This window comes from Entelurus aequoreus, linkage group LG04 (genome assembly GCF_033978785.1).
Source record: "Entelurus aequoreus isolate RoL-2023_Sb linkage group LG04, RoL_Eaeq_v1.1, whole genome shotgun sequence".
NCBI lineage: Eukaryota > Metazoa > Chordata > Actinopteri > Syngnathiformes > Syngnathidae > Entelurus > Entelurus aequoreus.
Window position 1 is genome coordinate 21,411,995 of NC_084734.1, and position 26,501 is coordinate 21,438,495.

The 26,501-nt window shown below is 38.5% G+C and overlaps 1 protein-coding gene across 5 annotated transcripts in view; it reads left to right on the forward strand.

Annotated features, from left to right (window-relative positions):
• The window catches only part of LOC133648369 (protocadherin-11 X-linked-like), a 760,657-nt gene that overhangs the window by 228,185 nt on the left and 505,971 nt on the right, over positions 1-26,501 (forward strand). Inside the window, exon 4 of one of the 5 annotated variants that reach the window (XM_062044395.1) lies at positions 1,037-2,556. The exons of the other annotated variants lie outside the window; for them this stretch is intronic. Coding sequence (XP_061900379.1) covers positions 1,037-1,120 — 84 coding nt within the window. The 3' untranslated portion in view covers positions 1,121-2,556. Of the gene's footprint in view, positions 1-1,036; positions 2,557-26,501 lie in introns of those variants that run through there. 5 annotated transcript variants of the gene reach the window in all.

The window sequence follows — 26,501 nt, forward strand, 5'->3', positions numbered from 1 at the left end:
TTAGTTTTTAAGCCCAAATGCGTCCGTTCTCCCTTTTCTTACTGTGTCTGCTTGTAAGTACTCCGTGTGTGCGCGCTGCCGAACATGCTCCTCTGCTCGTAAAACCAGCAATGTCACGACGTGGCGACGACGCGCCGTCATGCTCGTTAAAAAAAAAAAGTGGCTACTTTTTAGAGGCGGTATATTACCGAATATGTTTCATTAGTATCGCGGTACTATACTATACCAAAATCTGTGTCCTCGTCCAAATTTCTATGACTAATATTGTATATATCGCACGTTTATATGCTCGTAAAGACAATAATAAAGGCGGCAGAGGCTTAAATGTTTGTGACCTGTGGGCAAATATAGTAGATACCATAACTTTCCACTTTTTTATTTTTAAACATGCATCATCTTTTTTTTCTTTTCTTTTCTTTTCCTTTTCTTTTTTTTTTTATTTTACTTTTTTATATTAGTTGATTCACTCCATCCAAACCAACTTTTCGTATGTGAGCACCATGCACTGTCTTTGTGTGAGTCACATTCTCAGACTCTCTCTCTCTCGCTCAATGTGGTGCTTATAGATGCAAAAAAATGATGATAATGATAATGATAACACAACACAGCAGCAATATGTCATTCTGTACATATCAGAGGACCTACTGGCAAGGGTCCGAAAGAACTGGGCCTAAATTTGTTTGAGGAGTGCTGCCCTGGTGTGCTGGGAGACAAATTGGGAGCGACAAATTGGGATGTGATTGCATGCTCTGATAAGTACAGGAGGAAAAAAAAATAAAAAATAAAAAATCCACAAACTTGTGATACCTGTTGCATTTTTCAAGGAAAACCTGACAAGAAAATGACTTGATTGCCAGCCATCCCTTGAAGAATGTTTATTTCTCCCCTTTGAGATTTTTTTTTTATTTGATTTGATTTTTTTAATTTTAATTTTAATTTTGTTGTTGTTGTTGAGCGTAGCCTGGCACTGAAAAAAAGAGCTGGATGACGTTGTAACTCCAATCTCCCTATATCTGTCTGTCTCTCTATATTTCAGGAGACGGCACTGAAACCACCACACTATGGCACACTCTGTGGCACAGGTACAGCCCGCTCCCACAGGATTAAAATCAATCTCTAGCTCCCACCACCTAAAGAGAGAGAGAATGAGAGAGAGAGAGAGAGAGAACAGAGAGAGAAAGTGGCGAAGTGAGCAAGTACTTTACTGCCTCAAAAGCTCACCTCCTCACACAAACACAGGACACACGGACACGGAGGAGAGAGAAAAAGGGTTGCCGGGGAGTGACATGAAAAAAAAAAAAAAAAAAGAGACACTTCATGTTTTCCTGCTTGAAACTTGACAAAGAAACCCTCTCTTGTCAAATGAATTGTTTGAGTCCAATGGTATGACCTAAGGCTCCAGCACCCTCGCTGTAAAATAGGTGTCAAATACAGTCAATGAATCTGTAAATTAAATATAAAACGAAAAGATGGGAAATTTGTGTTTGGTTATTTAGTTTTTTTCTTGGTCTAATCTAAGGAGCATCTTCACCGCCATGCCAAAAACATGCCAGTATTGACTCATATTTGGTGTTTTTTGTTTTGTTTCTTTTTTTCCATAGATTGGATGGTTAAAGTCTACCAATACAGTGTTATCTTCACTTACTGTACAATGTCTGCTGTCATTGGGATGCGGACTGATAGAATCTTATCAATGACTCATAATTCTTGCAATTTTGGGGGGGGAAATTTTGCCTATCATTCACAATCATTATGTAAGAAAAAAACACGTTTTCCTTTTTTTTTTTTTTTTTTTTTTTTTCAAGTTAATTTTTATTTATTGTTTGGCTAATTGATACAAAGGGGAAATTAACTTTTTGGGGGGTATTTATTTTATTTATTTTTTTAATTTTTAATTTTATTTTTTTATTTTTTTTTAAACAATGTATTAATCAATCAAACAAAACAATACACAACAATACCATAATACTGCAATCCAATTCCAAAACCGAACCCGACCCAGCAACATTCAGAATAGCAATAAACAGAGCAATTGAGAGGACACACAAACATGACACAGAACAGTCTAAAAGTAGTGAAACAAAAATGAATATTATCAACAACAGTATCAATATTAGTAACAATTTCAACATAGCAGTGATTAAAAATCCCTCATTGACATTAGCATTACAGACATTAATAAAAAAGAAAAAAGAACAATAGTGTCACAGTGGCTTACACTTGCATCGCATCTCATAAACTTGACAACACATTGTGTCCAAAATGTTCCACAAATATATAATAAGTCATATTTTTGGTTCATTTAATAGTCAAAACACATTTAAATAATGGATCCCATATTCCAATATATGACTCATTATTATCTAAACTAAATGCAGTTTTTTCTACTGATATCATCTCCATAGCTTGTGTATACCAGTCAGAATGTGTTGGACTATCAACATCTATCCATTATTTTAATATTACCCTTTTTGTTATTATGCATATTGAAAGACATTAATGTTTACTTTTTCTTTTTTTTAATGCATTCTAAATAGTAAATAAATACGATCAAAAGTCAGCTTACACTGTCACTCTATTTTAACTAAAAAAGCCATTAAAAGACCTCCATTAAGGTTTCATATACAGTACATGCTCTAAGTATATATGTAATGTATAAAACAGGCAATATTTACGTATTTTGCTCAATTGAAGTATACGCAGCTCATTAAAAAAAAAAAACGCATCGCAACGTTCGCTTTTTTTTCCCAACATTACTCACTGACAATATAATAAAACATCACTTACTGTACAAGGTCTGCTGTCATTAGGATGCAGACTGATAGAATCTTGTCAATGACTCATAATTATTGCAATTTCTTGGGGGAAATTTTGCCTATCATTCACAATCATTATGTAAGAAAATAACACATATATATATATATATATATATATATATATATATATATATATATATATATATATATATATATATATATATATATATATATATATATGTCTTAATTAGATTATCCAAAAAATAGTGCTCGATACCGTGGTAGAGCGTAATATGTATGTGTGGGAAAAAAATCACAAGACTATTTCATCTCTACAGGCCTGTTTCATGAGGGTTTTCCTCAATCCTCAGGAGATTTCCTGAGGATTGAGGAAAACCCTCATGAAACAGGCCTGTAGAGATGAAATAGTCTTGTGATTTTTTTCCCACACATACATATATATATATATATATATATATATGTATATATATATATATATATATATATATATATATATATATATATATATATATATTTTTTTTTTTTTTTTTTTTTAATGCATTCTAAATAGTAAGTAAATACGATCGAAAGTCAGCTTACACTGTCACTCTATTTTGCCGACAAAAGTCCTTAAAAGACCTCCATTAAGGTTTCATATACAGTACATGCTCGAAGTATATATGTAATGTATAAAACAGGCAATATTTACGTATTTTGCTCAATTGAAGTATACGCGGCTCATTAATAAATAAAAAAACGCATCGCAACGTTCGCTTTTTTTCCCAACATTACTCACTGACAATATAATAAAACATCACTTACTGTACAAGGTCTGCTGTCATCAGGATGCCGACTGCTAGAATATTATCAAATTCCCGCGTAGATGAAGAATGACTCAAAATAAGTCTTTTCGTGTCTCTCTCGCCTTTTCCGGTTCTAAATTGTCTGTCAAAGTGTACCGACTTGTCGGAATACGTCCTCATCCTTGTACTATCCAGGCGAGAGGCATGATTTATGATCTGAAATAAACTTCCACAAGCGAGGAAGCAGCTGACTACTCGATGATGTCAACATTACACACATTGTTGTGATCACGGCGCCGCTATAAATAGTCCGTCCGCATTAGCGCTTATAATAACAATATCACTAATACTTTAATTTTTTGATGGATTGGATGGTTAAAGTCTACCAATGACAACAAGTAAATTTGCGACCCCAAAAGAGACAAGCGGTAGAAAATGGATGGATGGATGGATCTGTTTTTTTTTATTTAAAAAAAAAAAAAAAAAATTTTTTTGGGGGGGGTGGGAGATTCACAATCATTATGTAAGATTTTCCTTTTTTTAATGCTTTCTAAATAGTAAGTAAATGCGATCAAAAGTCATCTTACGCTGTCACTCTATCCTGCCTACAAAAGCCCTTAAACCACCTCCATGAAGGTTTTATAAACATGATGTAAGTAATTATGTAAGGTAACAGGCAAAATGTAAGTATTTTGCTCAATTTAAGCAGCTCGTTAATCAAAAAATAAACACTTTTTTTTTCAACATTACTCACTGACAATATAATAAAACAAGCATAATAAAATATCACTTACAGTACAAGGTCTGCTGTCATTAGGGTGCCGACTGCTAGAATCTTACCATATTCCCGTTTAGATGAAGAATGACTCATAATAACTCTTTTCGGGTCATTCTCGCCTTTCCCGGGTCTAAATTGGCCGTCAAAGTGTACCGACTTGTCGGAATACGTCCTCATCCTTCTACTATCCAGGCGGGAGGCGTGATTTATGATCCAACATAAACTTCCACAAGGAAGGAAGCAGCTGATCAGTCAGTTGGGGCGGTATAGATCGGTTGGTAGCGTGGCCGTGCCAGCAACTTGAGGGTTCCAGGTTCGATCCCCGCTTCCGCCGTCCTAGTCACGTTGTGTCCTTGGGCAAGACACTTTACCCACCTGCTCCCAGTGCCGCCCACATTGGTTTGAATATAACTTAGATATTGGGTTTCACGATGTAAAAGCGCTTTGAGTCACTAGAGAAAAGTGCTGTATAAATATAAAAGAAAGAAAAAAAAGAGAAACGATCGTGTCAACATTGGCTCGCAAGCTCGTGATGACGACACCGCTATAAATAGTTTGTCTGCGTTAGCGCTTTTAGCAACAACATCACTAATACTTGGTTAATATCCAAGTCACAAAATGTAAATGGGGTATTGTTTGCACTTTTTGGATGTTTATTTATTGGGTTTTATGGGCGGAAAAGAGGACCTCCCTTAGCTCCCGTTGTAAACAGACTTTTATTTACGAGTTAGAATACATTTTACATTTATTTTATTTTATAATGATTTCAAACAATAGGCAAAATTCCCCCCAAAACTCCTGGAAATTACGGCCAAAGGTATAGATGTGTGAGTCTAAGTTAAAGGAAACGGCTGGCTGTCTTTATAGATTTATTACAATCTTTGCAAGCTGGGTAACGTTTGCTGTGGTCTGGAACAACATGGCAAACAAACAACTATCAGAAATGTAGCCAATATAACAATATAATACCGATAATGTGTCATGAGACATGCAAAACTAAAATTATATACAAAGAGGATCAAAGTAAAGGATATTAAATGAGCTCAAATACACCTACACATGAGGCATAATGATGCAATATGTACATACAGCTAGCCTAAATAGCATGTTAGCATTGATTCGCTTTGCAGTCATGCACTGACCAAATATGTCTAATTAGCACTCCAACAAATCAATAACATCAACAAAGTGCACGTGTGCATTCACGCACAGCATAAAACGTTTGGTGGACACCATGAGACAAAGGAGGAGTGGAAGATTTGACATGTAAACAAACTGTTGCGTCACAGTTCACGCTACGCCGAAGTTAGTAGGACAAAACGATGTTCGCCAAATACTCTCACCAGTGAAGCGTACACACAAACATATTAAACAGTGGGCTTTCTAACAATTGGGAAAGTTTGTGTCAGAAAAACAAAAAACATACTAATACAAACAAAACAAAAATTTCCCCCATCTTTTTCCATTTTCAAACCTTTTTTTCACAAATGCTCCAGGGACCCCCGTACTAACAGTTCAAAATGAATTGGGCGTTGTTACGAGAAATGAAAAAAACATACCAAACAAACATTCCCACCTTTTTCTTTTATGTTTACATGTACAGTGTGTGTGTGTGTGTGTGTGTGTGTGTGTGTGTGTGTGTATCTACCACAGAGTTGATGGTGTTTATATTTATTGACGACATTTTCCCTTGCCTTTTTTTGCAAAGCTGCCTGCTGGCATTTTATTGTCTTAATTCTTTTTGCATTAATTTCCACATGAGAGCGAGCTCTCGGGACAAAATGACTTCAAATGTATTTATGCTGCAAGGTCTACCGGTCCGTAGGCTTTCCGCCAGTGCATCTTTTTTCCACCTTTTCGCCGTCCTACTTTCCGTCGCCACGAAGAGCATTTGGAAGGTGGAAGTAAAAGTGCGTCCCCCCCACCCTCCGCCCACATAGCCGTCAACAACTGATCGCCTCGTTGTTATTACACTGGGAGGAGTGGACGGACAAGTTTAATACTTTCAGCTAAGCCACAATCACAAGGGACTAACTGCTGGGGTTATAATCAAAGGCTGTTTATGTAGGGCAGATTTGAAGAGCGCTAAGCCTGACCTTTTGTGTGTCACTTTATATTCCCCGGTCGGGACACGGTTTAAACTGCGCAGAAAGACATATTAAAAATGACTCCAGATGGTCGGAAACAACAAAAATAGAATAATAAATCGTTTTCTAATACGTGGCCGGCAGGCTTATGAGCGAAAGTAACTTGCTTGCACTTTTTTACACTTGCAGAAATAATTTTTATAGATGACAAGAACATTGAGCACCAAACCTTGTGACCTCTTGTTCGGAGCATCATCATCTTTTTTTTTTCTACTCGAGTCTCACAGCAACACTACGGCACAACCGGTCCTGATGTGATCAAAGTCCGAAAACGGCCGATTGAGACACATCTGCATTACGTACATATAACCATGGAATTAGGCTAATTAAAACATTGAGCACCAAACCTTGTGACCTCTTGTTCGGAGCATCATCATCTTTTTAAAAAAAAAAAAAAAAAAAAAAAAAATTTTTTAATTTTTTTTTTACTCGTGTTCCACAGCAACACTACGGCACAACCGGTCCTGGCGTGATCATTTTCTGAAAACGGCCGGTTGAGACGCATCTGCATTACGTACATATAACCGTAGAATTAGGCTAATTAAAACATTGAGCACCAAACCTTGTGACCTCTTGTTCGGAGCATCATCATCTTTTTTTTTTTTTTTGTGTCTCACAGCAACACTACGACACAACTGGTCCTGACGTGACCAAAGTCCGAAAACGGCCGGTTAAGCGCATCTGCATTACGTACATATAACCGTAGAATTAGGCCAATTAAATAATTGAGCACCAAAACCTTGTGACCTCTTGTTCGGAGCGTCATTTTTTTTTTTCTTTTTTTTTTTTTTTTTTTCTCGAGTCTCACAGCAACAACAACCGGTCCTGACGTGATCATTTTCTGAAAATGGCCGGTTGAGACGCATCTGCATTACGTACATATAACCATAGAATTAGGCTAATTAAAACATTGAGCACCAAAACCTTGTGACCTCTTGTTCGGAGCGTCATTTTTTTTTTTTCTTTTTTTTTTTTTTTTTTTCTCGAGTCTCACAGCAACACTACGGCACAACCGGTCCTGACGTGATCATTTTCTGAAAACAGCCGGTTGAGACGCATCTGCATTACGTACATATAACCATAGAATTAGGCTAATTAAAACATTGAGCACCAAAACCTTGTGACCTCTTGTTCGGAGCGTCATTTTTTTTTTTCTTTTTTTTTTTTTTTTTTCTCGAGTCTCACAGCAACACTACGGCACAACCGGTCCTGACGTGATAATTTTCTGAAAACGGCCGGTTGAGACGTATCTGCATTACGTAAATATAACCATAGAATTAGGCCAATTAAAACATTGAGCACCAAACCTTTATATATTTTTTTTCATTTAATTTTTTTTTACTTGCGTCTCACAGCAACACTATGGCACAACCGGTCCTGACTTGATCATTTTCTGAAAACGACCGGATGAGATGCATCTGCATTACGTACATATAACCGTAGAATTAGGCTAATTAAAACATTGAGCACCAAACCTTGTGACCTCTTGTTCGAAGCATCATCACCTTTTTATTTTTTTTATTTTTTTTTATATATGTTTTATCTATTTATTTTTTTTAAATTTGTATTTATTTATTTTTAATTTTATTTAATTTTTTAAAAATTGTTTTTAATTTTTTTAAATGTTTTTATTTATTTTTTTTAATGTATTTTTTATTTTTTTTTTTTTTTTTTTTATACTCAAGTCTCACAGCGTACGTACGTACATATATAACCATAGAATTAGGAGAATTAAAATGGACTTAGTCTATTGTAAATGTACAAACTGCTGGACCATTGTAGTTAAATGATGGGAGATATTCGTACCGGCCGCCCCTTTTGATTTTGTGCCATGACTCAACTGACTGTGTCTATTTTAGAGCTTTTAATTGTTTCGCCTTCCCGCGAGGCAGGTCGCTCTTCCGGAAGGAGGTATATTCGTGTAATTACGGTATCAAATGTATTCACTTCCGCGTAGGAGCCACAGTATGACGTATACATAGCATCTTAGCACTGTAATGATTAGATTTGCCTCAATGTCGGGGGGAAAACAACAACAGAAAAAAAAAAATAATATAAATATGCTGATAAATTTGGAGAGCTTGTGTCGCTGTTGGGCAGATGGACAACCTCACTTTTATTCAATGTGAAGTACAATATGCACCTTACATGATCTTTGTGTTTGACTTTGATTTGCCAATGTGGAGAAAAACTGTAACTGTTTTATGTATGTGTGCGCTTCAGAAATTTATTAAAGTCTTTTGCATTGTATTGCATTTTCTGGTGGCTCTTTTTTCAATTGCTTGCATTACATTGGATCCCATTTTTTCCAAATCCCACTTGGAACGAGTCCATGATTTTACATAGACCCCCGACTTCTACCACAACAAACACTTTTGGGATCGACTAGGACGGGGTTATCGAACTCAATTTCAATATTTTGTGGCACTCTACGTAACTTCATAGTTTAGTGTATTTGTGGCCCGTGCCCACTAAATCTATTGTGGCTACTATGGTTGTCCCGATACCAATATTTACACCGGTACCAAAATGTATTTCGATATTTTTGTAATTAAAAGGGACCACAAAAAATGGCATAATTTGCTTAATTTGAACAAAAAACCTTACAATACATTAAACTTTTTTTTTTATTGCAATTTTGTCCTTAAATAAAATAGTGAACATACTAGACAACTTGTCTTTTAGTAGTAAGTAAACAAACAAAGACTCCTAATTAGTCTGCTGACGCATGCAGTAACATATTGTGTCATTTAATATTCTGTTATTTTGTCAAAATTATAAAGGACAAGCTGTAAAAAAAATATATTATTAATGTACTTGTTCGTTTACTGTTAATATCTGATTATTTTCCGTTTTAACATGTTCTATCTAGACTTCTGTTCAAATGTAATAATAAATTATTATTCTGTTGTTTGGATACTTTACATTAGTTTTGGATGATACCACAAATGTAGGTATCGACCCGATACCAAGTAGTTACAGGATCATACATTGGTCACATTAAAAGTCCTCATGTGTCCAGGGTTGTATTTCCTGAGTTTATAAACAAAATATGAATTTAAAAACAAAGATTTTGTGACGATAACAAATATTGATGTAGTATCGACTAGATACGCTCTTGTACTTGGTATCATTACAGTGGATGTCAGGTGTAGATCCACCCATTGCATTTGGCGCTAGCCTCTTAGCGGTGAGCTATTGTATCCTCTTATGGTGTGTAGTGAAGCATGTTTAGCTATTCCTCGTCCTGCAGGGATGATACTGTGTAAGAAACATACTTTATTTTTTCGCCATGGAGGCCAGGATTAGTGATTTAAAAGTAGCTAAAACACTGCCGACTGCGGATGGACTTCCGCCGCTAGCTAGCTAGCCATGTTTTAAAGTACCTCTTCCTGAGGGTGTTGCAGTGTTATAACTTCACCTTTATCGTAAGTTTTTAAGCCAAAATGCATCCGTTCTCCCTTTTCTGTCTCCACACCTTTTCTGCTTGTAAGTACTCTGTGATTGTGCACTGCAGAACATGCTCTTTTGTTCGTAAACCTGTCGTGCCCATTAAAAAAATAGATAAAATAGTTTTGACCGCCACTGTAATCTGACTAAAACACAGGGTGGTGGCGTGAAAATATAAACTAGAAAATTCCTGCAGAAATGTTGATGGGCCTGCTATCTGTGGCCCTGGACCTCTGGCCGGGGGTCGCAGGAAGCCGCCGTGCTTTGAAGAAGGTCTGAATCCGAGACTTTTAGGTGTAACTGTACAAAATGAGCTACAGAGCCACCCTAAAACGTTAGCATGCTTAAATTAAAATGCTAACAATTAGCATGTGTGCAAATATTAGCATGATAACAGTTAGCATGTTTCATATACCAAGTTATATGGCCAAAATAGAGAAAAAAGTGTAAAATTAGATGAAAAGCTTTTTTTATTTTTATTTGTGAATAGCGTCGCCATGGTAACACAAAATGTTCCCAACTTAAAGTGCCCCCGTCGGCACGAACGAGACCTTTCCGACTGTGTAACATATGTGGGGGTTTGTTGGCCGGTTCTTCTCGTATTAAGCGTACGAGGAATGTGTGGAATGGGCCCTTGCATTGCAGCAGTCCCATAATTCACATTTCTACTGTGTTATTTCATTATTCACAATTTATATAAAAGGTCATTAGTTCCAAATAACTAAACAAAAGCACAAACTACAATTGGCTCTTATTTCCTGAGTTTGTAGACAACAACAAAAAATATTTTGTGATAGTAAAAAATGTCGGTCTAATCACTGTAATATCGAGCATGAACTTGCTTAGTGGTCGGGCTGCACGATTAATAGACATCGATTTGACATTTATGTTTTAGGTTTTGTTCGATAATTAGCTGCCAGAGGCTGAGGTTTTAGGTTATTTCCTGCCGTAACCGACGTCAAACAGGGAGAAAAAAGTCTCAACTCTCTGCATCACTCTCAGCACCTGATCACCTTTGTGCAGTCACGCACAGCATAAAACGTTTGGTGGACAAAATGAGACAAAGAAGGAGTGGCATAAAACACGTCTTTCTGTGGCAGTGTTGGAGACATTTGTACGTGCAAACACACTACGGTGCATTCAAGGTCCGCCAAAATGTGTAGGACAAAACGGCGCTTGCCAAATATTCTCATTAGTAAAGCATGGTTAATGTAAACAGTGGGATTTCTAACAATTAGAAAGGTTTGGGTCATGTTTGTCCTCTGACAGAAACCATATTAAATATTCAGATATTTTAGAAAAGATCCAGTAATCCTCTAGGGCGGCGCTAAAGAGCCACGGGTTGCCGACCCCAGGCCTAAGTATTCACTAAAAACAAGGCGGAGGTTTTATTTAACAAGTACAGACTACACACAGTTTGAACAGTAACACTGTGTTTGTTAGGGACGTTTTTCGATTTTTATTATACATGGCCGACTTTCTGCACAGTCAGTTGCTACAGAGCCCCAAACTTCATGTGACCTTCCAATTAGCCCACGTACAGTACGCAGAGAGCTTCATTGAATGTGTTTCCATGGCCGAGCAGCTGCATCTAAGGCATGCGTCACCAAGTCCAATGCAAAGCGTCGGACGCAGTGGTCGCCACTGGACTCTAGAGCAGTGGAGACGCGTTCTCTGGAGTGACGAATCACACTTTTCCATCTGGCAATCAGATGGACGAGTCTGGGTTTGGAGGTTGCCAGGAGAACGGTACATTTCGGACTGCATTGTGCCGAGTGTGAAATTTGGTGGAGGAGGAAGTATGGTGTGGGGGTTGTTTTTCAGGAGTTGGGCTTGGCCTTGTAGTTCCAGTGAAAGGAACTTTGAATGCTCCAGGATACCAAGACATTTTGGACAATTCCATGCTCCCAATCTTGTGGGAACAGTTTGGAGTGGGCCCCTTCCTCTTCCAACATGACTATGCACCAGTGCACAAAGCAAAGTCCATAAAGACATGGATGACAGAGTCTGGTGTGGATGAACTTGACTGGCCTGCACAGAGTCCTGACCTGAATCCGACAGAACACCTTTGAATTAGAACAGAGACCAACATCAGTGTGTGACCTCACCAATGCGCTTTTAGAACAATGGTGGAAAATGCCTATAAACACATTCCGCAACTTTGTGGACAGCCTTCCCAGAAGAGTTGAAGCTGTAATAGCTGCAAAAGGTGGACCCGCATCATATTGAACCCTATGGGTTAAGAATGGGATGGCATTTGGCCAAATACTTTTGGCAATATAGTGTATTTTCTTCATATTTGATTAGAGATGTCCGATAATAGCCGATATTATCGGCCGATAAATGCTTTAAAATGTAATATCGGAAATTATCGGTATCGTTTTTTTTATTATCGGTATCGGTTTTTTTTGTGTTTTTTTTTTGTTTTTTTAATTAAATTAACATAAACAACTCAAGATACACTTACAATTAGTGCACCAACCCAAAAAACCTCCCTCCCCCATTTACACTCATTCACACTCATTCACACAAAAGGGTTGTTTCTTTCTGTTGTTAATATTCTGGTTCCTACATTATATATCAATATATATCAATACAGTCTGCAAGGGATACAGTCCGTAAGCACACATGATTGTGCATGCTGCTGGTCCACTAATAGTACTAACCTTTAACAGTTAATTTTACTCATTTGCATTAATTACTGGTTTCTATGTTACTGTTTTTATATTGTTTTACTTTCTTTTTTATTCAAGAGAATGTTTTTAATGTATTTATCTTATTTTATTTTATTATTATTTTTTTAAAATAACCTTATCTTCACCATACCTGGTTGTCCAAATTAGGCATAATAATGTGTTAATTCCACGACTGTATATATCGGTATCGGTTGATATCGGTATCGGTAATTAAAGAGTTGGACAATATCGGAATATCTGCAAAAAGCCATTATCGGACATCCCTATATTTGATTATACATACTTCTCATGGGGCTTTACATAAAATGTTGTATTTATTTCCAGGGACAATAAAATAACCTATTAATACTGAAATGCCTGCCTCTCACGCGTGTGGTCATTCCAACCAAGAAAATCCACATTTCATGAAATATTGCAAACCTTCAGCACATCTCCGAGAGAAATATCGCTCATTAGGAACAGATCACAGATAAAAAAAGTTATGGAAATGTAGTGGAGGCTCATCCTTTGAAGTGCTCAAATGGAAGTTATTATTATTTTTATTTTTTTGGAGTAACACCATTTCCTTTTGGGTTTCTCCTCCACGAGAGCCGATAATGATCATCTGATTATGATACACCCGCTGTTACGGAGTACAGTAGCACCAAAAAAAAAAAACACATCTGAGAGGAGGAATTATGTGAGAAGGCGCAGCACAATAACCGCTGCTCCCGACTCCGCGTCGGGCCCCATTTGATCCAAAAATACCGACTTGAAAGGAACAAAACAAGGAATAGACAATGAGAAATGTTTAATTGCTAATCAAAGTTATTTCATATTCTCAAAAGGAGGGAGCTAATCATTCCCCGCTGGGGAAAGTGTCCTTGGTGGTTTGGGAAAAAAAAAATAAACAAAAAAAACAAAAAAAAAAACAGCTCACGCTAAAGTGGAGCGTTCTGGTATAGGGTGCATAAATGTCAGCCTTCTATTAATAGGTACGAGTAAATCTGGTAAATGCCTTGCGCCTACTTAAAAAGTCCTCATGAGTAGATCACAAGATAGATGTATCTCTTTGAGGCTGATCATTTATCACTTGGTTTCTCACACTAAGCATAATAAGGTGATGACTTTTTTTTTTTCCTCCAATATAATTACGCTAACGTATAAAACAAAGACCCTGCATTAACGAGCCTTAACATTCATACTGGGATACCCCTGATAGAGTTTACAGATAGTAAAACAAAATACAATGATTTGCAAATCATTTTCAACTTATATTCAATTGAATAGACTGCAAAGACAAGATCATTAATGGTCGAACTGAGAAACTTTTTTTTTTTTTTTTTGCAAATGATCATTAACTTAGAATTTAATGGCAGCAACACATTGCAAAAAAGTTGTCACAGGGGCATTTTTACCACTGTGTTACATGGCCTTTCCTTTTAACAACACAGTCCTTCATAATGCGCCACACATATTCAATGGGAGACAGGTCTGGACCACAGGCAGGCCAGTCTAGTACCCGCACTCTTTTAACTACAAAGCCACGCTGTTGTAACACGTGCATAATGTGACTCGGCATTGTCTTGCTGTAATAAGCAGGGGCGTCCATGAAAAAGACGTTGCTTGGATGGCAATATATGTTGCTCCAAAACCTGTATGTACCTTTCAGCATTAATGGTGCCTTCACAGATGTGTAAGTTACCCATGGCTTGGGCACTAATGCACCCCCATATCATCACAGATGCTGGCTTTGGAAATTTGCGCTTAGATGGGATGGTCCGGAGGACTTGACGTCCACAGTTTCCAAAAACAATTTGAAATGTGGACTCGTCAGACCACAGAACACTTTTCCACTTTGCATCAGTCCATCTTAGATGAGCTCGGGCCCAGCGAAGCCGGCGGCGTTTCTGGGTGTTGTTGATAAAAAAAAGCTATCGCTTTGCATCGTAGAGTTTTAACTTGCACTTACAGATGTAGCGACGAACTGTAGTTACGACAGTGGTTTTCTGATGTCTTCCTGGGCCCATGTGGTGATATCCTTTACACACTGATGTCGCTTTTTGATGCAGTACCGCCTGAGGGATCAAAGGTCCGTAATATCATCGCTTACGTGCAGTGATTTCTCCAGATTCCCTGAACCTTTTTGATAGTATTCTGGACCGTAGATGGTGAAATCCCTAAATTCCTTGCAATCGCTCGTTGAGCAATGTTCTTCTTAAACTGTTCAACAATTTGCTCACGCATTTGTTCACAAAGTGGTGACCCTCGCCCCATCCTTGTTTGTGAACGACTGAGCATTTCATGGAAGCTGATTTTATACCCAATTATGGCACCCACCTGTTCCCAATTATCCTGTTCATCTGTCGGATGTTCCAAATTAGTGTTTGAGCATTCCTCAACTTCCTCAGTCTTTTTTGCCACTTGTGCCAGCTTTTATGAAACATGTTGCAGGCATCAAATTCCAAACGAGCTAATATTTGCAAAAAATAGCAAAAAATACCAGTTCGAACTTTAAGTATCTTGTCTTTGCAGTCTATTCAATTGAATATAGGGTGAAAAGGATTTACAAATCATTGTATTCTGTTTTTGTTAACCATTTTCACACTGTGCCAACTTCGCTGGTTTTGGGTTTTGTATTTTTTTAACGTGATGAATTGTTTTTCTCAATTTTTTTTTTTTTTACCCCTTCTGTGTCTGCCTTTTTGACAACAAAGTGCAGCATGCAATTATAGTCGTGATTGTGGCCAGTTCACCGGTGACTTTAATGGTTCCTAAAATTGCTTTTAAGTTCGTCCATCATGTCGGTTTCACAAAATAGTAAGTCTTGTTTTTTTTTGTGGATGCTGACATACTGATTAATGACTCACGATGACACATATTCAATTTGGTACCGCAGCACGGAAGCTGGCCCGATGTATTGTGTTTGATGACATATAATGCAATGAGATATCTACAATCGGAGCAACAGACCCAGCAGCTCATTGGATTGCAGTCGTGAGGCTTCACATATGGTCTTCATTAATTGGATTATTTTTTGGTTCCTATTTTTTCCCCCTTATAGAGTCCGGCTGCAGCTCCAAGAACAATAATGAAAGCACAGGGATGACCAAAGTGGGGACTGCGGGTCAAATTGGGCCAGTCGTGTCATTTTGTTTGACCTGGCAATGGACGGCTACCAAATTCTATACGTTGTCATACTCACCTCTTTCAAGATGCACAATCAAATAAATATAGTATGTCTGCAAGGCTACACTGTAAAAAGGCAGTAGATTTTACTGTAAAAACCTGGCAGCTCAGTTGCCAAAAAATTACCGTAAAATCATCATTTAAAATCATTTCTCCAGTGAAGTTGGCACATTGTGTAAATCAGGGGTCTCAAACACGCGGCCCGCGGGCCAATTGCGGCCCGCGAGACGTTATTTTGCGGCCCACACCTTAATATGAAAATGTAATGTTAGTGCGGCCTGCAAGTTTTATATGAATGGCGCTTGAAAGCGTCATACCGAATTTTCCGGGAGACTCCCAAATTTCAGTGCCCCTCCTGGAAATCTCCAAGGGCAACCATTTTCCCGAATTTCTGCCGATTTTCACCCAGACAACAATATTAAGGGCGTGCCGTGACGCACTGCCTTTAGCGTCCTCTACAGCCTGTACAAACAGCGTGCCAGCCCAGTCACATGTTGTATTTGGCTTCTGTAGACACACGTAAGTGACTGCAAGACATACTTGATCAACAGCCACACAGGTCACACTGAGGGTGGCCGTATAAACAACTTTAACACTGTTACAAATATGCGCCACACTGTGAACCCACACCAAACAAGAATGACAAACAAATTTCGGGAAAAAATCAGCACCGTAACACAACATAAACACAACAGAACAAATACCCAGAATCCCATGCAGCCCTAACTCTTTCGGGCTACAATATGCACAATATACAAGAAGGTGAATTCATTAAAAAGTGCATGTTAAATTTTTTTAAGAAATCTTTTCTTACGGCCCAGCCTCAGCCAGTTTGTGCATCCAGTGGCCTCCAGGTAAATTGAGTTTGAGACCCCTGGTGTAAATGGTAAATAAAAACAGAATCCAATGATTTGCAAATCCTTTTCAACCTATATTCAATTGAATAGACTGCAAAGACATAATACTTAACGTTCAAACTGGAAAACATTGTTATTTTTTTGCAAATATTAGCTCGTTTGGAATTTGAAGCCTGCAGCATGTTTCAAAAAAGCTGGCCCACAGGTGAACAGGTTAATTGGGAACAGGTGGGTGCCATGATTGGGTATAAAAGCAGCTTCCATGAAATGCTCAGTCATTCACAAACAAGGATGGGGCGAGGGTCAACACTTTGTGAACAAATGCGTGAGAAAATTGTCCAACAGTTTAAGAACAACATTTCTCAACGAGCTATTGCAAGGAATTTACGGATTTCACCATCTACGGTCCGTAATATCATCAAAAGGTTCAAAGAATCTGGAGAAATTAATGAACGTAAGCAGCAAGGCTGAAAACCAACATTGAATGCCTGTGACCTTCGATCCCTCAGGCGGTACTGCATCAAAAAGCGACATCAGTGTGTAAAGGATATCACCACATGGGTTCAGGAACACTTCAGAAAACCACTTTCAGTAACTACAGTTGGTTGCTACATCTGTAAGTACAAGTTAAAACTCTACTATGCAAAGCCAAAGCCATTTATCAACAACACCCAGAAACGCCGCCAGCTTCGCTGGGCCCAAGCTCATCTAATATGGACTGATGCAAAGTGTAAAAGTGTTCTGTCAAGTCTACATTTCACATTTTTTTTGGAAACTGTGGACATCGTATCCTCCGGAAATAAGAGGAAAATAGGCGCAAAAGTTCAAAAGCCAGCATCTGTGGTGCTGGCTTGGGTATGGTATGGGATTTTTGCAATAAAAAAACAACAGTATTCAATATATCAGTAATGCACTGTAAAAAATGGCTCAGTCACCAGAATTTTACCGTAAAAACACAAGTGATACCGTTTTAAAATGTACAGTAAAGTGAAGTGAATTCTATTTATATAGCGCTTTTCTCTAGTGACTCAAAGCGCTTTACATAGTGAAACCCCAATATCTAAGTTACATTTAAACCAGTGTGGGTGGCACTGAGAGCAGGTGGGTAAAGTGTCTTGCCCAAGGACACAACGGCAGTGACTAGGATGGCGGAAGCAGGGATCAAACCTGCAACCCTCAGGTTGATGGCACGGCCACTCTACCAACCGAGCTATACCGTAAACTGGTGTAAAAAACATCATACCTTCTATAATAAAATTCTGATGACTCAGCTTCGATTTTTTAAAATGTATTACCCATGCTTTGGGCACGAATACACCCCCATACCATCACGGATGCTGGTTTTTTAACTTTGCGCCGAGAGCAGTCCGGATGGTTCTTTTCCTCTTTTGTCCGGAGGACACGACGTCCACAGTTTCCAAAAACAATTCTAAATTTGGACTCGTCAGACCACAGGGAACTTTTCCACTTTGCATCAGTCCTTCGTAGATAAGTGAATCCGGCGTGTTGTTGATAAATGTCTTTCGCTTTGCACAATAGAGTTTTAACTTGCACTTACAGATGTAGCGACAAACTGTAGTTACTGACAGTGGTTTTCTGAAGTGTTCCTGAGGCCGTGTGGTGATATCCTTTACACAGTGATGTCGCTTGTTGATGCAGTACCGCCTAAGAGATCGAAGGTTACGGGCATGCTGCTTACGTACAGTGACTTCTCCAGATTCTCTGAGCCCTTTGATGATATTACGGACCGCAGATGGTGAAAGCCCTAAATTCCTTGCAATAGTTGAGAAATATTGCTCTTAAACTGTTCGACAATTTGCTCACGCATTTGTTCACAAAGTGGTGACCCTCGCCCCATCCTTGTTTGTGAATGACTGAGCACTTCATGGAAGCTGCTTTTATACCCAATCATGGCACCCACCTGTTCCCAATTAGCCTGTTCACCTGTGGGATGTTCCAAATAAGTGTTTGATGAGCATTCCTCAACTTTCTCAGTCTTTTTTGCCACTTGTGCCAGCTTTTTTGAAACACGTTGCAGGCATCAAATACCAAATGAGCTAATATTTGCAAAAAATAACCTTTCTCAGTTCGAAAGTTAAATATCTTTTCTTTGCAGTCTATTCAATTGAATACAGGTTGAAAAGGATTCACAAATCATTGTATTCTGTTTTTATTTACGATTTACACAACGTGCCAACTTCACTGGTTTTGGGTTTTGCACAATGACCAAAAGATACATTTACGGATATAATGTCATTCTCAGCATTATACATTGTCTAGCTACCTTGTAAACACCCGTTGTTTACATTGTTTCTTAAAAGTTCTAGACCAACATAATAGACACATAATTGCAGCAATACAAATAATATTTGAATAAAAACAACAAATCGATTCACATCCGAATCGCGATTCTTATTCAGCTTTTTTGAAAAAGTTTCAATGTAAATATTACACCCAATAATACGTTGCGAGAAATGTTTGCATGGAGAATAAATTCTGAATTGAATCGTCACCCCAGGAATCGGAATTGGATCAAATCGTTAGGTTCCCGAAAATTCACACCCTTAGTACAATACAATTTACCCTGATTCGGATTTCAAACCCAAGCCCACTTCTTCAGAATGAACGCATCGTGAACGATTGAGCTATCCGGCCACTCACATGTATCCCTACATTAATAAGTAGTGGTCCGTAGAACTGTATGGTTTCTTTATTCTGGCCACTGACTTAGACATTGACTACTCTCTCTGTCTCCCTTATGTTTACATGCGAGACAAAATTCAAGCGATGAAGGGGAAAATTCATGCGACCGCACTTTAAAGAAGTCAATATTTTCTAAGTACCCCAGCAACCACAAGAGCAAAGGTTTGTCTCGTTTGCACACAGAACAAATTAAAGACTGAGATCTATGAGATATTCCGAGCTGTAAACTGATCCTTTGACTGCCCATACAGTTTTCTATATGAACAAACTACAATGTTCTTGTTGGCCAAAGACCAAATTGGACATGTAAGCTGGAACTTCTCAGAGAAGTCTACAAACAGCAGAGAGAACAAACTTCATTGTTGGTACCCTGATTAATGTGTGCTTTTAAAAGTCTACCATGACTTTGTCACCTCAACCAACTCTTCTAATGAGTACAGCCCAGGGGTCGGCAACCCAAAACGTTGAAAGAGCCATATTGGACCAAAAATACAAAAAACGAATCTGTCTGGAGCAGCAAAAAATTAAAAATATTATATAAGTGTTATAATGAAGGCAACACATTAAGTAAGTGTCTATATTAGATATAATAGCCTACTATCAAAATGACTATGTGTCTCAGGCTGAAGCAAATCTTCAGAATCAAAATCAGGATGACAGAAATGTTGAAATGTAATATTTAGTCTACACATTTTTACAACATTAGAAACCATTAGTAAATCAGAGGCTTCTCAGAAGGTGGGATAACTCCTGGAAATTAATGGCTTTTAATGGCCAAAGGTATAGGTGCGTGTGTCCACATTAAAGGAAATGGCAGGCTGTCTTCTTTTATTAGATGTGTTACAATCTTTGGCAAGCTAGGTAATGTTTGCTGTGAGCTGGAACAACATGGCACACAAACAACTATCTGAAATGCAGCCAATATTACATGCAGATAATGTGTCATGAGACATGCAAAACTAAATTGTATACAAAGAGGATACAAGTAAAGGATATTAAATGAGGCATAATGATGCAATATGTACATACAGCTAGCCTATATAGCAGGTTAGCATTTATTAGCTTGCGGTCATGCACTGACCAAATATGCCTGATTAGCATTCCAACAAGTCAATAACATCAACAAAGCTCACCTTTGTGCATTCACGCACAGTATAAAACGTTTGGTGGACAAAATGAGACAAAGAAGGAGTGGAAGATTTTGCATGTAAACAAACTGTTGCGTCACAGTCCACACTATGGTGAGTTCAAGGACAGACAAAATTAGTAGGACAAAACGATGTTCACCAAATACTGTCATCAGTGAAGCATACACACAAACATATTAAACAGTGGGCTTTCTAACAATTGGGAAGGTTTGTGTCATGTTGGTCCTCAAACAAAAAAACATACTTAAACAAAAGGTATAACCTAAAGCAGAGAAGACACAGCAAAAAGCGACACATTTTTCTTTTTATTGCATCGATTTTTATATTCCACTGAGATGGTCATGAACTGGAAAACGTCAACTGACAATTCAGCTGTCAAGTCTCAACAAGAGAAGGCTTGTGTATGTATGAAACATACCGTCTCTTAACATTACGGTGGAACCACCAAAGTACAAAAAAACACAAGTTGTACAACTTGGAATTCAACTAACATTTTTTGGAAATGTATGCTGGCACAGCTAAATAATTGAATTTCACAAGACTTCCACTAATTAGAGTTTAAACCAGGGGTCGGCAACCCAAAACGTTAAAATACAAAAAAATAAATCTGTCTGGAGCCGCAAAAAATGTAAAGCCTTCTACAAATCTTATAATGAAGACAACACATGACATAAGTGCCTATATTAGCTATAATAGCCTACTATAAAACTCACTTTAAAAGTCTTATATAAGTCTTATAATGAAGACAACACATGATGTAAATATTTATATTAGCTATAACAGCCTACTATCAAAATGACTTTAAAAGTCTTATATAAGTCTTATAATGAAGGCAACACATGATGTACGTGTCTATATTAGCTATAATAGCCTACTATCAAAATGGCTTTAAAAGTCTTTTATAAGTGTTATAATGAAGACAACACATGATGTAAGTGTCTATATTAGCTATAATAGCCTACTATCAAAATGGCTTTAAAAGTCTTACATACGTGTTATAATGAACACAACACATGACGTAAGTGTCTATATTAGCTATACTAGCCTACTATCAAAATGGCTTTAAAAGTCTTATATAAGTGTTATAATGAAGATAACACATGATGTAAGTGTCTATATTAGCTATAATAGCCTACTATCAAAATGACTTTAAAAGTCTTATACAAGTGTTATAACGAAGACAAAACATCATGTAAGTGTCTATATTAGCTATAATAGCCTACTATCAAAATGTGTCGCAGGCTGACGCAAATATTCTTGAAATATAATATTTATTCTACCCATTTTTACAGTATAGCTCGGTTGGGGCAGTATAGCTTTTTGATTGATTGATTGAGACTTTCATTAGTAGGTTGCACAGTGAAGTACATATTCCGTACAATTGACCACTAAATGGTAACACCCGAATAAGTTTTTCAACTTGTTTAAGTCGGGGTCCACTTAAATTGATTCGGTTGGTAGAGCGGCCGTGCCAGCAACTTGAGGGTTCCAGGTTCGATTCCCGCTTCCGCCATCCTAGTCACTGCCGTTGTGTCCTTAGGCAATACACTTTACCCACCTGCTCCCAGTGCCACCCATACTGGTTTAAATGTAACTTAGATATTGGGTTTCACTATGTAAAGCGCTTTGAGTCACTAGAGAAAAGCGCTATATAAATACAATTCACTTCACTTCACTTCACAACATTGGAAAACATTACTAAAACTGAGGCTTTTCAGAGGGTGAGATAACTCCTGGAAATTACTGGCTTAGAGTGGCCAAGGGTAATGATGTTTGTCTCCAAGTTGAAGGAAACGGAAACTGCAAATAAAATGACTACCTAAAATATGAGGCATAATGATGCATCATGTCCATACAGCTAGCATAAATAGCATGTTAGCATCAATTAGCTTGCAGTCATTTTCTGACCAAATATAACATCAACAAAGCCCACCTTTGTGCATTCACGCACAGCATAAAAAGTTTGATGGACAAAATGAGACAAAGAAGGAGTGGCATAAAACAAGTCTTTCTGTGGCAGCGTCGGAGAAAGTCCTACATGTAAACAAACTATGGTGCGTTTAAGGACTTCCGAAAATAGTAGGACACAATGGCCTTGTAAAGCTTTTTCAATGCAAATAATGGACTTTCTAACAATTAGGAAGGTTTGTCCTCCCACAGAAAATATATTAGAACAAAAAATATATCCAGGGAGCCACTAGGGTGGCTCTAAAGAGCCACCTGTGGCTCGAGACCTGCGCGTTGCAGACCCCCGGTTTAAACTGTGACGATGACCATGGCACCATTGGAAAGTGTGTGTCCTCAGTTCAATTGAAGCAGTACAGTGAGCTAACAAAAACTGAAACTGCACAAAATAATGCTTCTATAATCAGCATGTAGCCGAAAAACTAAATGACTAATTGCATTTTTTTCCACTACCAATTACGTAAAGATGCACGCGTTTAAACGAGCTGCAAGCAACTTGCCTCATCTTCTACTTGCTCTGAGCTTTTAAACTATGCAACTCAAATATACACCCATCCGTCAATATAAACGTGAAAACATACAAAGCATTCAATTTGCGACTTTGTCAGCTACACTTTGCAACGCTAGTCACACCACAACATCTTTCTCGGTTAGGTTGTTGGAGCAATGAGTGGAAATTCTGAATTTCAGTTATATAAATAAATAAATAAATAAATAAATAAATAAATAAATAAATAAATACTAATATAAATGTCAATGGAAATGAAAATAAATAACAACATGGATGTTATTGGGGATTGTATTTGAACTGTAAAATTAGCTATGTGGTCGATTTGGAAAAGTCCATGCAAAGCATTCAAAAGTCAACTAAAGGCCTGGGTCAGAAGTAAACAGATTTGTGATCGCACAAATTAATAAATACAATAGTAAAAAGTAACATATTCAAAGTCATAATTCAGCACTTGTATAACCTAATTTAGACAATTTACACATCTATATTTAGATGTCTTGACATTTACATTTTGACCATGTGCAATGCAATATAGCACTTTACGGTAATAGAATGTGCATTTGTATTTTTAATTGTATTTTTATTCTATTTTATTGTAATTTGTAACCCTTGTGTAATGTTCAATTGTTGTTACTCAGCCAGCGTTTGTGGGTCTGATGGACTCGTTGCATTTTGTGGCTTTTAATGCCTCACAATCAAATACTTTTATGTTAATTACCTTATCCCAATAAACATCTGTTCAGTATTTTAACATAAAAGTGTTTGATTGTGAGGCATTAAAAGACACAAAATGCAACGGGTCCATCAGACCCACAAACGCTGGCTGAGTAACAACAATATGAACGTTGCACAGAAAATTTCTCTGCCAGTTTCTGCATCCCACAGGGATTCTTCTTTTGTGTTTCTGCACCTGCGGTTCCCACACAAGGTTGCAGCATTGTTGGTCAACTCTGTCTGCTCTCCTTTTCTCGCACATTTGACCCTCTGATGTTCTGTGTACCTATACTCTGTCCTCCTCCTGTCTAGGCCTGCTGTGTGTGTGTGTGTGTGTGTGTGTGTGTGTGTGGGTGGGTGGGAGGGTGGGAGCATGTGGTACACAGAACATCAATTTCCACACTTCTATTAGCCCCGGATCCAGTGGACCCTGACATCTTATATGTAATAGAAATGGGTAGGGGGGGTGTATGGTGTTGGGTCATTAAATATGTATTCTGACTCATGTTCTTCACAGAAAATGAGCCAAAGTCAGTGAGTCTCAGTTTGAGAAATTAATGAATTGTATCATTTTTCTTTTAATAAAAAATGAAAACGGGTCCCACAGACCCGAACACCACACAAGGGTTAAAGCAATTACCTGGCTTTTGAGTGCATCTTTAAATGATTATAATTAAAATAAATTTTAATGGGTCCGGGGTCGTGATTCTGACATATTTTACCTATTTCTTGGTGATACTTGCAAGAAACTAACTTTATTTGTCGCCATGACGGCGAGGATTACTGATTAGTGATTTTGACTGTGGATGGAAGTTCGCCGCTAGCTAGCTAATGGCTAACAAGAGCAAGAGCTAAGCGTTTATTGCAGAGCGGCGCTTCAGTGTTTATAGTTTCAACTTTATCGTTAGTTTTCAAGCCAAAATATGTCAGTTCTCCCTAATTCTATCCCCACGCTGTTTTTACTTGTTAGCGCTCCGTGCGTTGCCTAACACGCGCCTCTGCTCGTTATAACAGCAATGTCATGACGCGACGACGGCGTTCCACCATGTCTGAAAAATATTGGTATTTTTCAGACGCAGTATAGGACATACTTGCCAACCCTCCCGATTTTCCCGGGAGAATCCCGAATTTCAGTGCCCCTCCCGAAAATCTCCCGGGGCAACCATTCTCCCGAATTTCTCCCCATGTCCACCCGGACAACAATATTGGGGGCGTGCCTTGAAGGCACTGCCTTTAGCGTCCTCTCTCACCTGAAAAGGAGACTATTATATATGTCTCCGTTATCCATAGGTTTATCTATAACCCATAAAGTAGGCAGGCACGGAGCTATTTCTCAGCGTGTGTTTATTCCAGCCGGCATGTTAATACACTGACACAAAACATCCGGATTCCCATCATGCATTGCTTCAAAACTACGGCAAGTACCGTAATTTCCGGACTATACGCCGCTACTTTTTCCCCTCGTTCTGGTCCCTGCGGCTTATACAAGGGTGCGGCTTATTTACGGCCTGTTCTTCTCCGACACCGACGAAGAGGATTTCGGTGGATATGGTACGCAGGAGGAAGACGATGACACAATGATTAAAGACTGACTTTTCATATACCGGTAGGCTGGTTATTTTGATAACGTACAGGTGAGCACTTTGTATTACTTTGCACCGTTGTATTATTTGTACTCTGCACGAATGCTGTTCGCCATGTCAAAGATGTGAAAGTTTGATTGAATGATTGAAAGATTTATTGTTAATAAATGGGACGCTTTGCGTTCCCAAACAGTCATCTCTGTCCCGACAATCCCCTCCGTGGTAGCAGGAACCCCTATATACTACGGTAATTACACATCAAAACCCTGCGGCTTATAGTCGGGTGCGGCTTATATATGGAGCAATCTGTATGTTCCCCTAAATTTAGCTGGTGCGGCTTATAGTCAGGTGCGGCTTATAGTCCGGAAATTACGGTAGTAATGTCCAAAAACATAACAGAGACGAAGCAGAAGAACGAAGAAGAGACATGGCGCCGACAAGTAAGAAGAAGAAGTACGCTTGCAAGTTCCAAAATGATTGGAAAAAAACAAATTTCAGTTAATCCAGGACAGCTCGAAGGGGAAGGGGTATGTTGCCTGCACATTTTGTAGATCAGACTTCAATCAATCAATGTTTATTTATATAGCCCTAAATCACAAGTGTCTCAAAGGGCTGCACAAGCCACAACGACATCCTCGGTACAGAGCCCACATACGGGCAAGGAAAAACTCACCCCAGTGGGACGTGGATGTGAATGACTATGAGAAACCTTGGAGAGTACTGCATATGTGGGTAACCCCCCCTCCCCCTCTAGGGGAGACCGAAAGCAATGGATGTCGAGTGGGTCTGACATAATGTTGTGAAAGTCCAGTCCACAGTGGATCCAACACATCAGCGAGAGTCCAGTCCATAGTGGGACCAGCAGGAAACCGTCCCGAGCGGAGACGGGTCAGCAGCGCAGAGATGTCCCCAACCGATGCACAGGCTAGCGGTCCACCCGGGGTCCCGACTCTGGACACAGGCACTTCATCCATGGCCACCGGACCTGTGCAACTCCCCCCTCCCCTACATTGAACACGGTGGCCGAACGGATATACTCATTCATGAAATTATTATTTATATATATAAATATATGAAATACTTGAAAATAAATATACACCCCCCACCCACCCCTTATCTCCCGAATTCGGAGGTCTCAAGGTTGGCAAGTATGGTATAGGACCGTTTTCAATTCATTAGTACCGGTATACCAGGCCTGGGCAAGTATTTTGACTAGGGGGGC